This window comes from Homalodisca vitripennis, chromosome X, assembly GCF_021130785.1.
Source record: "Homalodisca vitripennis isolate AUS2020 chromosome X, UT_GWSS_2.1, whole genome shotgun sequence".
NCBI lineage: Eukaryota > Metazoa > Arthropoda > Insecta > Hemiptera > Cicadellidae > Homalodisca > Homalodisca vitripennis.
Window position 1 is genome coordinate 95,688,022 of NC_060215.1, and position 14,480 is coordinate 95,702,501.

Here is a 14,480-nt window from a genome sequence, read left to right on the forward strand (position 1 = left end):
CTATTGATTGAAAAGCATGTCTGCAGCTTTGTTGGGGTTCAAGATCAGCAAGGGTTCTTATGGCTTTTTTCTGTAGTATGAGCACCCTGTTGAGATTTCCAGCAAGGATCGACCCCACACAATAAGCCCGTACCTCATATGGGTTTCCACTAGTGAATGGTAAGCTGTCATCACTACCTGAAAATTCGCAATCCATTTTATCCGCAGGACAACATATATGCCAGTGCTGATTTTTTTACAGAGACTGTCTACATACTCAGTCTAGGTGAGATTCCCATCCAAAGTGACACCAAGGAATCTTGCATGGTTTTCAGTTGTTACGTCAGATATGTTAGGAATGTGGTCCTTTCTTTTACTAAAATTTACTTGTGTTGTTTTTAATGGATTAACAGCCAGGTCATTTCCGTTGCAATACTTCAGAGCCTTATTGAGCGAGTTAGATGCAGCAACATACACACCTTGGGAACCAGATGTTGACTGTACCTCTGATACCTAAAGATGATAGTTTCCTTGAGATTAAATCATGTGCTAGGCAGTTGAAAGCTTTACTATAGTCAAGAAAAAAGTGCAGAGATATTTCTTTGTCAGTTTGGTTAATGATGTATTCAACAAGGCTAATAATAGCAGAAGCTGTAGGTTTTCTTTTCAAGAACCCATGTAGAGATTTGGTGGTTAGATTTAGTTGCTCTAGGTGTTTCATAAGTCTGTCAAGAACCACTTTTTCCATTATTTGTGAAAAAGTATAAAGTATGGGTTGATAATTTTGTACTTCAATTGTTGGTCCTTTTTTGTGTTTTGGATACACTTTGGCAGTTAGTGCAGTTCTCAGAGAATCGCTCAGAAGAAAAACCGCACGCTATTGGAGAAGACCTAATATTACCAGCAGCAGTTGATACGGTTTCAACTATGTTTGGAGAATCCATGGCTCAACAGTTGAAGGTCATACCAATGGCAAATAATACAGTATCAAGACTCATAAATGACATTTCAGAAGATCTTTACGTACAATTGATGGAAAAGGTGAAAAATTCTCATTTTGCCATACAAGTCGATGATGCTGCCTATCTTCATAGAGTTGCTTATTTAATATGTTATGTAAGATTTGTCGATGGTGATGCAATGTGGGAAGAGTTGCTTTGTTTGTGAAATGTGTTCAACCGATACCACTACCGATAGGACTACTGTCCTGCTAATAGTATGGCCAGTGTGTCTTTCATTAAAGGCCCCTTTAGTACAGTTATAAGTTCCCATTTGTTCTTAGCCTAAGATGATTTCTAAACGTTCTCAATTGTAAAAACCAAATTTTAATTGTCAGCTCAATTACTGAAAGTGCACATACTACTCAGAATAAAACTACAACTAAACTCACTAGGCACTAGGTATTTCGTAACTGAATAAGCTAGACCTTAACTGTTAGTAACTTTGGAAAACAGGTCATAAACTAATTAGATAAGAGCATTGCATGAGTTAAGAATAAAATAAACAACAATCTCTATATTGGTTTTTACCAAACTGAAATTGATTCATCTGTAGCATTGTGAATTTAATTTATCACATTTTTATGTAGAAAACAATTTAATCTGAGAAAGGTATCTGGATATAGTGTTACATATGAAAAAAAACATTGTCCACTTGACATGTTGAAGCCATATTTTTGCAAAGTCTCAAAAAATATCTTATAATAAAAACAATCTTAACAAACAACTATTAATAGAACTTATTTTTTTAGTTTTTATATACAGTTTTCTTTACATATATTTCACAAAAACAGCATAAAGAAAAAAAGGGTTTTCAAAACTTCTAAGACGTTGAGCACTGCCTTTTACAATACCTAAAGTGTCGAAATGTTGGCAATTTATAACTATCAGATGTAGTAAAAGAATGAGTGGGTGTCCAGTGGTCTAGGATAAATTTGAATCAGCGAAGAGCTATGTATTCAATTTCTAACCCCCGAGTATTTAAAATACAAGTACTAGTTAAAGAAACTTGTAGACATGTGTTCATGCATATTGTATATGTGTGTCATTGTAGTGTTTTAAGAAACTAGTAAGTATATATTTTCAATAATGTGTCACAATCTATCCTTTGAAGTAAAATAACCTTAGTTGTTTAATAGGATGTTATAAGATCGTCGATTACATTGGTCTAGCAGTGAATCAATTTGAAATTGAATTTATATAATGAAAAGATGTCATGTCCAGTTGGCCTGGTAACGCTGTTGGACGAGTCATTAGTGCCCTAGGAAAGGGTCATGGGGGGGGGGGGGTTTGGGTGTGTTAACTTTCTGTTAAAAACTCTGACGATGAGTAATAACTTTTTTTTATTAAAAAATCTTTGAGTTCACTCTTGAATTTGTTTACAGGAATTATGTTTCTAATGGAAAGTGGTAGTTTTTGATAAATTTTAAGACCTGAGTAGAGTGGTTTTGTTTCAAACATTTTTAGGTTATGCTGCTCAGAATACAAATGTTTGTTTCTAGTATTGTACCTATGGGTGTTATTAACAAGTTCAAGGTGGTTGAACTTAATGTAGTTTGCCATTTCATAAATGTAAAGACTAGGTATAGTACAGATTTCCAGCCTTTGAAAGTGTTGCTTGCAATGGGCTTGAGGGGGCAGTCTCAGCATTGCTCTGATTGCCTTTTTTTGAAGAATGAAAATTTTGCTCAAGGCTGACTCCTTTGCTCCCCACAGGGCGATTGAGTAGGAGATGTGCGATTCGACCAAGCAGTGGTAGACATTTTTCAGGAGTTTCAGATTTTTGAAAGCACTGAGGCTTCGAATGACAAAGATTCCTTTTGAAAGCTTGCTTTCTAATGCCACCAACTGCTCAGTCCAATACAAACCCTCGTCCAACATCACCCCCAACAGTTTTGCTGTTGAGGTCGTTTCCAACTCAACATCACTAATACAAATGACAGGGGCTCCTGAAAGCTCAGTTTTGGATTTTCTTTGCTGGGTCTGAATGACCATGCATTTTGTTTTTTCTGGGTTGAGTTTGAGAAAATTTTGTGAAAAGAATTGGGCAAGATTGTTGATTTTGGTGAAAGAGTCAATTTCGAGAGCCTCCCTACTTCTTTGTTTGGTGATAAGAGTGGTATCGTCTGCAAAAATGAAAAGATTTTTTTCGGGAACGACATCTGTGATGTCGTTTATATAAATCAAAAAAAGCAATGGTCCTAGAATTGATCCCTGAGGTACCCCAGGGTTTGAGCGATAATTTTGAATTTTGTTAAATTTTGACTCATGTGGATCTCTACCACCTGGAATCGGTTTCTCAGGTATGAGGAGAACCAACCCAACTCTGAATTTTGGATGCCCAAGGAATTCAATTTTTGGATGAGTGTGTCTGCATCGACACAGTCGAAGGCCTTCGAGAGATCGGCATAGCAACCATGAACGATCTCCCCTGCATCAACTGCATCGATACATTCGTTTATGAAATCAATGAGTGCCAATTTTGTCGATTTGTTTTTTCTAAAACCATACTGCCTGCCAACCAAGAGATTATTATCTTCTAGGTAGGCAGACAGTTGGTCACAAACTGCCCTTTCGATAAATTTGGAAAAGATTGGTAGGAGGGATATCGGATGATAGTTGCACACCTCCAACCCATCCCCACCCTTAAAAAGTGGTCTGACCTTGGCCACCTTGCAACTGTCCGGAAAAACGCCCCCCGAGAGTGAGGCATTTATCAGGCCGACGAGAGGTACCTTTAACTCGTCGTTGCAGAATTTTACTGCTTTCATACACACACCATCAAGTCCTGTTGATGTTTTAGGAGAAAAAGTTTTAAAAATTTTTTCAATTTTTTCTTTATTTACCAATTCAAATCTATTAAAAATCTTGTCGGTTTTTATGTTTGGATTTTTATGTTGTTTGTTGCAGTCAAGTTCCCGCCTGATGGTACTTGCAACATTTACAAAATAACTGCTAATTATATCACAGTTGTCTTTAGGATTTTTTAATACATTATTCCCTTGACATAAAATTAAATTTTTAGCATGAGTGGATGTAGAGGCTCTGTGCTGGTTTACAATTTTCCAAGATTCTTTTGGTTTGTTTGAGGCATTTTCAATTCTCTGGTTAAACCAGGCTGCTTTGGTATCAAGTATGCATTGTCTATATTTATTCAGTGAGCCTTTGTATATTTCTTTATTTTCAGTATTTCTAAATTGTAACCAGTGATTGTAATGTTCGACCATTTCAGCTTCAAGTGTCATCACCTCATCGTTTTTCCACTTAATTTTAATATTTTCTTTTAAAATAGTTTCTTTTCCCGGACATGAGATGTTAAAGTAATATAAAAAAAGTGTCAACAAATTTTTGATATTTTTTGTGTGGGTCATTTTCATTTAATACTTCCATCCAGTTTTCAGTTTTTAGTCTAAGTTTCAGTTCCTGCAAATTTTCATGTTTGAGGGATCTAATCTTTGATTTTTTATTTTTCAGTTCGTCTTTATGGTTTATGTTTACCGTAATTTCTATTGCTTGATGGTCAGATATTAGTGGTTCAATAATATTGCTGGTAGTGTGATCTAAATTAGTGAAAAAGTTATCTATACAAGTCGCAGTATTTTCAGTGATCCTTGTAGCTGAGTTTATTTTTGGTTTTAATCCATAACTTTTAAAAGCATTTTTTAAAAGTACGGCATTGTTGTCATTTTGAAGAATATTTATATTATAGTCTCCTCCAATTACTATTTTGTTTAAAGTCTTTGTCGATTTAATTTTTGAGAGGTACTGGTTTAGTTTTCCAATAAAAGTATTTATGCAACTGTCTGGACTTCTGTAGATACCAGCTATCAGGAATTTTTCTATTCCGGAGTCAATTTTTATTTCACAACATTCAAACACTTTATTTTCCGATAAATTCTTTCCTATGTTCGAACGGATTGTTTTTAGAATTGTTTGTTTATTTCTGTAAATAGCTACTCCACCCATTTTCATGTTATTTCTCTCATAGCTACTTTCCAAAACAAAATTTTGAAAATTTACCATATTGATTTGTTCAGAGTGTAGCCCATGTTCACTAACAATAAAAAAGTCAGGATTTTCTTCTTCTAGGAAGATTTCAATTTGACCCATTTTCATAAGAAGACTTCTTACATTTAGATGGATGATCTTTAAATTTGTAATTTGATTGATTTTGATATTTTTTGGTTTAGTGTGCCAATTTTTTAATCGTTTTCTATTTCTGTTGTGTTTAGTTTGTTTTTTTGATTTTGACAATTTTGATTTCCCATTAAACTTATGTAATTATTTATTAGGCTACACATGACATCTTTACCTGCCAGGTTCAAATGTAGGCCATGAGTGGTGTAACAGCTTCTATCAAGCATTGAGTTTAAGCTTAGATATGCCCATTTTCTTTTGGTACATTCATCTTTTATCTTTTCGTTTTGTTCTTGAATTAAAGGGTTTTTGGATACGTCATCAAACCTGAAAGGCGTCTCGACCCACAGGACGTCTCCCTTTCGGATGCCGGCCAACGAGTCAAATTTTTGCGTCAGACCCGAGATACTATCCTCTGAAACTTGGTTTGTCCCCCCCCATTACTACCAGTAAATCCGCAGGACTCACCCCCTTGGCCTCACCCCCTCGGCCTCGCCTGCATGATCGATCAAAAAAGAAAGAGGCTTTCCGGGAAAAACGCTGGCTCTCACTTCGGCGTCCATTTCACTCTTTATTCTGCCATAACAACGTCTGCCATGGCTGTCCCCTACAAGGTGAATTTTTTTCTTTCTACCCGACCCCCCCTTTTTGTGTTGACTTCCCCTCTGAGCTCCGTTCCTCTTATCTCCAAGAGGAGGGAATTCCACCATTGGTAAGTTTACCACCTCGGTAGCACTCAAAGTCTCAAAGTAGTTTGAGGTTCTGAGTGCCTGGTCCCCCGTCTCCGTAGTAAGCACCCTCCCCCCATTGACAACTCTCCGCCATCACTGTTCCCTGTTCATCCTTTGATTTTTTGTTTGTAAAAGAAACCCTAAGTTCATCGATCTCTCTTTCTTTTAAGATCAGCGCAGACTTGAGCGACTTGTTTTCTTCTATTAAAAAACTATTTTGATTGCTTAAATAGTTCCTTCTTATGGTTTTCAATGAGAAGGTCTGTGTCTATATTTTTGAAATTTAGGCTATGGTAATAGTTAATACACAGTGGGCAGGCCCATGGTCACCTTTCCTAATATTATTAAACAGAGTCTTTTTTAATTTACTACACTCTCTTTGCGAGTGAAACCACTTATCACAGATATCACAGGCTATTGAGCTGCATTCGCTGTCGTCAATCTGTAGTGAGCAGGCAGCGCATGTCATAACAGTCATCCTTGGTCCTAGCCTAAGTAACTTACTACTATTTGTTTGCTAGCATAAGATGTTAAAGCAGCAACTAATTTACTACTAAAGTGCAGTCAGTACAAAAACCAAGAGTGAAATAGCTCTGGGAAAAAAGAAAAACCCTGTTTTTGGTTGCTTTGTATAGGTAAAGTCGTGGGCATCGGCAGGATAGGCTATGGGTTAGAAGGGTGGGTATTGCGGTGTTATCTGGGTTACATGTGTAGGATGGCACTTTTCTTCAGAGGTGACTTCTTGTAGATAAATGTTGATGAGTTTAAGATGAAAATTGATTATATAAAGCACTGTATTTCACTGTAGACATAAAGACTGAAACACGTTGACTTTTAAGCTCAAAGTCGGCAACCGCCCTCTACGTGATTTTGGTGGAATAAAGTCGGAAAAAAGTCAAGATTTTTAGTTCAGAGTTCTTATTACTTTGTATATCATTGATTTAAACACAGAAAATAAAAACTTTTGAATAATTTAAAAGATTAGAGCTGATAAAAAGACGAGCTGAAAATAGAGCTGCCGACACTCCTAACCTCCTGAGGAATTAACCTCAGCAGTAAGATTCAGTTTACATTGACACAAGAATGCTTTTGTTTCAGGAACCAGGCTGAGATGGCCCACACTTGCCGAGGGACGATAAGTCTTCATGGGGCTCTAATCCATACAGTTGATTCGTGTACCTTTGTCATATCAAATGGCGGTACACAGACATTCCATATTAAGGCAGCGAATGAGGTGGAAAGGCAGAGATGGGTTACAGCACTGGAACTGGCTAAAGCCAAAGCTATTAGAGCCATGGAATCTGGTAAATAAGATGATATTAATTAAATTAATAGTCACTTATTATGCACATAACTTTTGTTGTGCTAAAAATGTTTATGTACAAAGTTATGTATAAATTAAAGAATGTCCAGTGTATCACTCTATAATTAGAATCAGTATACCTTAATAATGGTGGAGATATGCATACATGCCCCTTCGCTTACAATGTTACTTTTTCATTATGTTTAATTTTGGATTGAAATGCTACTACATATTTGAGTTTAGAAAGAAATTAAAACGAACCTCTTATATACAAATTTATCCCGCATTACTTACTTTCCAAGTGCAATTTGTTAGCATGAACGTGATTCAGTTTGTGTTTGCACAGCAAAATTAACTTTGGTGATATAGTTACATGTTTATTATATTTTAAAATCTTTTTCAAATTCTTGTTAAATTATAAAATCTCTCTCCTGAAACTCATATATATATAGTGAATTATCATGTTCATAACTGTAGATAGTTTATTAATTTACTGGTTTATTACTAATTCAATTGGCATACAATTTGAGCTCTACATAGTGAAACATAAAAGCTTTTTGAACTAAAAAAATAGACGTTTTATAACATAGAAGATTTTTTGGCCTCTACGTAGTTTTCAGCTGTTCAGCAACAATTGAACAATTGTCAGCTGGTCAACAATTGAGGCGGTAGCTGCTAGAAGGGCCTATCTCAAAAAACCATGTTTTGAGAAAACTGCATTTAAATGTTTACTATTGGATGAAAGCCATTTATTTTGATAATTTATTCACTTATTATATTTTTTATTTTACAAACAGATTTCTCTTTTATATTTCCACAGTGTAACTGAGTTTAATTACTTTTATTAACCCTACTACCAGCAGTAATAAAACCCTACATCGGCATGCTGTTTTGTAGCGTCACATAACGGTACAAAAGTTAAATAAAAAAATTAATTTTCTTACCTAATATTAGGGGCCTTTCTAGTTCAGACAAAATAAAACAAAGCAATAATTTACATCAACATAATTCTTTATTAACATGGTACAACCTAAACACATTTTAATGTTAAAATTAGTGTGTGAGAATAGCGTAATAAATACTGTTCACTTTTAGTTTTTACTTTGTCTATTAACTTAATCGGAAGGACATTTTTCTGCATTCTTCTCAAAATAATCTACATAAAACCATCGGTTTTCTTCACTTACTGCAGACATAAGGGAAAGAACATCATCTACTTTTCTTTTATTAATTTGTATGGAAGATGTACGTTGAAGATCAAGATCTGCGGAGAAAGTGCGCATGTGCTGAAACTGCTCATAAACTCCTGTAGAAAATGTTTTACAGCATGATATAGTTCCAGATGGATCATACATAATCACTGAATATTTTTGAATACTATACTTAGGTGTAGTTTCTGTATGAATTCTTTTCATTTCAATTGATTTTGGATTACGTAAAAAAAAGGGAGCAAGAGCTTTGTCCCAGTTTACGATTATTGATGCATCGTGAACCAGTATGAACGGAGATGGTTTATGGCGAGAAAGAACTATTCTCTCAAGGTAGTCTTTGGGATTTTCAATTATTTCATTCTGCTTGAGCTGTTTTTTTACCAATCCAAAGTTCCTATCGCATTGATTGAAAGAGTGTCCCCTAACTGGAAATATCTGTTTAACCTTTACATTATATTTCTTTGACAACCATGAACAAAACTGTGTCATTGTGGCATTTTTATTCTGGCCGCCACACGCGTCCGACAACAGCACAACTTCTTTTATATTTTGAAGTTTGTTGAAAACCTTTTCAAAACAATCAAAAACAAATGACGCAACAGAGTTAGCACCCTTTTTTGACTCACCTTCAATAAACGTATAGAAATAGGATGTATCGTCATTGTGAACATGAACATTAAATAAATACAGCCATAAAAGCCTTTTATAAAATTGGGAAGTGATATTTAACTTGGGTAAGGGAAGGTTCTGGGAGTAGTCGAACTCCAAAACTAAGACATCATTAGATTGTTTGCACTGTTTGATCAAATCTTGTTTTATTTGTTTAAACCTTTCAGCTCTTCTTTTATGAACATTATAGTCATTACGGCATGGATCGTTTTGGTTGATTTCAAGCTTTTTCTGACATTGAGTGCAATAGTCACACACATCCGTTTTTTGGACGTTTTAGAGCAAAGTTTGTCCTTCTAAAAAATTTAAAATAGGTTTTATATTTCATTGGCAGAGCATTTCCAGTTTTCTCCATGTAATACTCTGAAAACAACTTGTAAATGCCTATGATTGTGATAGTTGGGTCTTCAAAATACAGCCTATTTGACTTAGTATAATGACTAGGCCTATGTGGAATTTTCTTTAAATGTTCAGTAGCAAGTTGCCACACAGTTTCCCCGAGGCATTTCTTAGTATGTTTTCCTCTTCTCTCTTCAAAGGACTCCCCTGCCATCAACTTAGCCTGGATTATTCTAATCCTTTTTTGTGATACTTGAAATATTGACAAAATAAGATTTCGACATACCTGTAACTGTTTTCCATTAAAATTAATGTGATACTTCCAAACAGCAGATCGATCAATTTTCTTACTCTCACATTTAACCAAACACTCAGTTTTCTTATCCTGTATTGTCATGCAACTACTCAAGTATGAATCTTGACCACTTTTACCCAAACAGGGTGTCCAGCAGCCTTGAAAATCGGGAAGAGCGGGAATTATGCTTGAATTTTACATGCCTTGAATAGGGCGGGAATTATGCTTGTTTTTTGTAGAAAATCGGGAGTTTTGATTTTTTTAACGCCGCTGCCGTTACTAATGCTAGGCGCCCACTGCGACCGTCCCGGCCTTTTTGTCGAAATACACGCAATCAAATTGGACACCCGCCCACTGCGGGCGGCCCGGCCCGGCCTTTTTGTGAAGTCGAAATACACGCAATCAAATTGGACACCCGCCCACTGCGGGCGGCCCGGCCCGGCCTTTTTGTGAAGTCGAAATACACGCAATCAAATTGGACACCCGCCCACTGCGGCCGGCCTATCCGGCCTCGGTCGGCTCTTCGGGTGCCGTGTGGGCCGAGTCTTCCCGGGCTGTGCCGGGGCGGCCGCAATGGGCGGGTGTCCATTTGATTGCGTGTATTTCGACTTCACAAAAAGCCGGGCCGGGCCGCCCGCAGTTGGTGGGTGTCGATTTGATTGCGTGTATTTCGACTTCACAAAAAGGCCGGGCCGGGTTCACTCCGACCTAGCACCGCCCACTGCGGCCGGCCCGGCCTTTTTGTGAAGTCAAAATACACGCAATCAAATGGACACCCACCAACTGCGACCGGCCCGGTCCAGCCCAGCCTGGACGGGTCGCAGTGGGCGGGTTTTCATTTGATCGTATGCATTTTGACAGAGTATAAAAGTCCGGCCTGGGCTGGACTGAGCTGGTCGCAGTGGACGCCGTGCTTAACACGAATGAAGATATTGAAGCAACAGTTCGATTATGTTCACATCAATGTTAAATTGATAGAATACAAAGGAAATTTGGAAGCAACTTGCTCTCGTTGCAGTCGCCAAAAATGGCGTTGTAGTAGGTTTGAAGAGAGATGGCATTTATATATGCTTGATGTTAAAGTAATTTGAAGAGTGGCTAAATAGCCACGCGTAGGTACCCGACTATATATTGCATTTATAATATTCGCATGTTGAAGAGGTTGCCCAATTCTTTGAAACATAGTGATGAATATTAAATATTTCATTTTAAGGTAATCGAAAAACGTGATCATGTGATCAATTATGGTGTACAATTGGATGCCTATAGGATTTATTTTAAATTTATTTGAGATATATAATTAATACAACACTTTTTTAGTAACCTAGGTGTTTATTTACCCTTGCTACACTTATTAATGGTTGTTATCATTTAACGTATTGTCAATAGCCTTCTTATTTGTTTAAATTAACTTGTGCAATGAGTAAAGGTGCAATACATCGTTAGTAATTCAAATGTTAAAGTTTTATAACTTTCACACATGTTTTCTAAAGAGAGTAAAACTTTTTCTGTGACAAATTTATTTTTTAACACAAAATAAATTGTAAAAAGGGTTCAACATTTGAATAGCCCATGTTTTGGACTTTTTGAGTTTAATCCTTTTTTACAAAATGAATATTAATATATTTTTATTTATTTTAACAGTTATTTTGTTTTTATGAAACTTAATTCACCTAAAACTAACCTACCCTCGACTGGTTTAGAATTGTAATGGGTTTGATGTTGAAAGTGTAAGTAAAACTTCTTTAACTTAAAAGTAAAACTATTTCTTTACTATCCTGTGTTTTTGAGGGTTGTTTTCAGACTTCAAATAAAAAATCGAAATCATTTACCTATTTGGATATTAAAATGTATTTGCAACAAACTGTTACAATATAAACATTAAATTAGGCTTTGGTACTTTATCATAATTTTTATAATTATGATGAAGTTTTATAAATTTTTTGTTTATTTCTTTATGAGAAATCTTTATTGTTACGTGGAAAGTAAACACTATTTCGTGACTTGATTTTGGCTTGTAAAATTGTTAGTTACCGATAAAGAGCCAAAAGTAAACCGCGACTATAGCCTTGAATTTTATAATTTTGAGCCTTGAAAACCTTGAAATGTGCTTGAATTTTAGATTTGGTCATTACTGGACACCCTGCCAAAGGATTTCCGTAAAATTGGTTAAAAACGTTAAGTTGTTCATCAAATGAGAACTTTTTGTAACACTCATCCCTTTTGCAACATGATTTAACTGTATTATTAACTTTAGGCGGAACATCTTTTCCCAAAGTGGAAGTATAACCTAGGCCTGACTGCCGCTTTTGTTTCCGAACATTACGGCCCCACTGTTCAGTGCTAACTACTTTTCTCTTTACACCTTTTGAGTTAGACTTCAAAAGAAGTTCACCACTCATTTCTTCAGTATCTAACACCAATATAAATAAAACACTCAAATACTACTTGTAAGCTACACAATCACAATACAAAACAACAAGAAGTGAGGTTATATTGTACAGCAGAAAACACAAACACACAGCCAGCTGATGCCACCATTTGTCTATGCTAGAAGGGCCTCTCGACACATAAACGTTTAAATAGGTTTATCTTGACAACAAAGAGGAATATTTGAATGAGTGAGATGGAGGTTATACTTAAACATATGGAGAAAAAATATAAGCGATCTCCTCAAAAAGGGCCCATCTCGAGATAGGCCCTTCTAGCAGCTACCGCCTCAATTGGGAATTTGCCAGGATGACTAGGAAAAAACTGTGAAGTTTGTAGCGTAGTTAATACATCTGGCGGTGGTCCTGGAAACATATCTAAATATTGTAATAAATATAGAAGTATTGTTCTATATAGAAGTCCTTTGTGTTTGGAATGCGTAGTTTAGTCTGATTAGTAAATATGTCAATGTAAATGTGTCATGTTAAACCAAATGGCTCCTTTATATAGATATTTTCATGTTATGTGTCAAAACGAATTTTATGTATTCAAACTAAGTAACCAAAATGTATAAATTGGAACCATACATGTTTTCTTAAATTTACAACAGTTTAGATGCAATGTCGACTGTCAACTTTCATGTAACCTGTCCTTACTTCACTTCTATAAAAAGTAGAAAGTTCTAATTTGTTTTTATAAAATTAGGGATGGATTATTTTCTATACTCTATATCTTAATTCTTAGCTGTATCGAGGGATCAACAATTCTCGATATCACAGCCCTTTTTCAGTGGATTCCTATACTAATATCATCATAAGTATATTATTACAAAATAATTAATAAAATTAACAGAAGTGCTTAAAAAGTACTCGGTAAGTCATGTTTCACAATATCATGACTAGAGATGTGTCTAAGCTGAATCTCGAATCTACCATTCTGCAAATAAGTCTATTTGTGGACGACAGTTGATCAGCACACAAATAGCCAATCACTAAAAAGTGGTATAGTAGTACTTTGTCTATAATAATTATTATTGTATTTTAAAAATAATATTTTACTAACAGTTTGTATTTTATATGTTTATAATTGTGCATTGGCTTGAGTCTATTAAGTCTATTTGTGGGCAACAGCAGATCGGCAATACACAAATTACTGATCGCTAAAACGTGTTATAATTGCAGATATTTGTGTATGAAAAATGCAGATAGATAATCAAATTTACAATTACCAATGTTCTATAAATATTATTTGGCTTACAGTTTGTATTTTCTATGTCTATGTTCATGCATCACCGCGCATCTGCTGCGTCTTCTCAGTGGTAAACAAAGACATTTGCTAATTGTTGTTTATCTTGCAGTTTGAGTATCTTGTATTTTATCTTAATAATGCTAAAGTTAAAGGCACTAGATTTTTACTAATCGGTAATCGTTAAAAATAGTGATGAAATTGGATTAACATTAAATATTATTAATTATTAATCACTGTAATAAGATTTGAAGCTCTAAAATTACAATGAAAGTTACTGTCAGTAGCTTTCAGTAATTTTTAACGTTATAATGACTTAAATGGAAATTTTTGGCTACCTAGTCTTGTACATTGCTAACTTTACAAATAAAACCTACAATTTTTTAAGTGCTTCAACCAGCCTGCTGTAAAAAAGCTATTAATGCTTAATATTGAACAGATTAATCAAATAAAAAGTCGAGATGAAATAACATTGAAATTACCAATATCATGAGTGTTACCGACTTGTCACAAGGTTACCGATTTGTAAAGTAGTGGTAGTGTAATGCAGAACGAATTATAGTGATAAGGAATAAAAAATACACGTAGCAAGTGTTATACATGTTTTAATCTGTAACAAATACTCTGAATGTGTCAAAAAAGCTGATACCTCTTAACTTACAAATGTCTGTTGTTCTGGCTTGTGCAAGCATATCTTTAAAATGGTTGTGCTTGCTTTTGCATTTATGGATTGCGTTTAATAAAGTACTGTTGAATTTGTAATAAAAATGTAAAATAATGTGAAACTTGTATATTTTTTTATACCAACGCTGTATTTTTTGTTATTTGATTTTCAAAATTTTAAGCGGGCACCAATTTGTTAATGTTAAATCAGATCACACAATCATTTATTGTGTTTTCCTGAATTTTTATCACAACCTATGTAGAATGTTTGGTACCTGTAGCTTTACTAGTTCTGGAGATGATATTTAAAAAAATACAAATTATAGCTAGTGGCTAAATAAAACTTTTCTCAGCACCCTTTTTTGAACACCCTTGTACATAAATACATATCAGATCATTGTATTTAAGTGTTATTGTATTTATTCATTATTTATGTTTATTTTTTTTAGAATAAGGATATTTTAATTATATTGACGAGTC

At 35.0% G+C, this 14,480-nt stretch overlaps 1 protein-coding gene across 1 annotated transcript in view; it reads left to right on the plus strand.

Moving 5' to 3' along the window:
* Positions 1–14,480, plus strand: part of LOC124369715 (oxysterol-binding protein 1) — a 120,742-nt gene that overhangs the window by 6,933 nt on the left and 99,329 nt on the right. Inside the window, exon 2 of the mRNA XM_046827771.1 lies at positions 6,944–7,149. Coding sequence (XP_046683727.1) covers positions 6,944–7,149 — 206 coding nt within the window. The remainder of the gene's footprint in view (positions 1–6,943; positions 7,150–14,480) is intronic.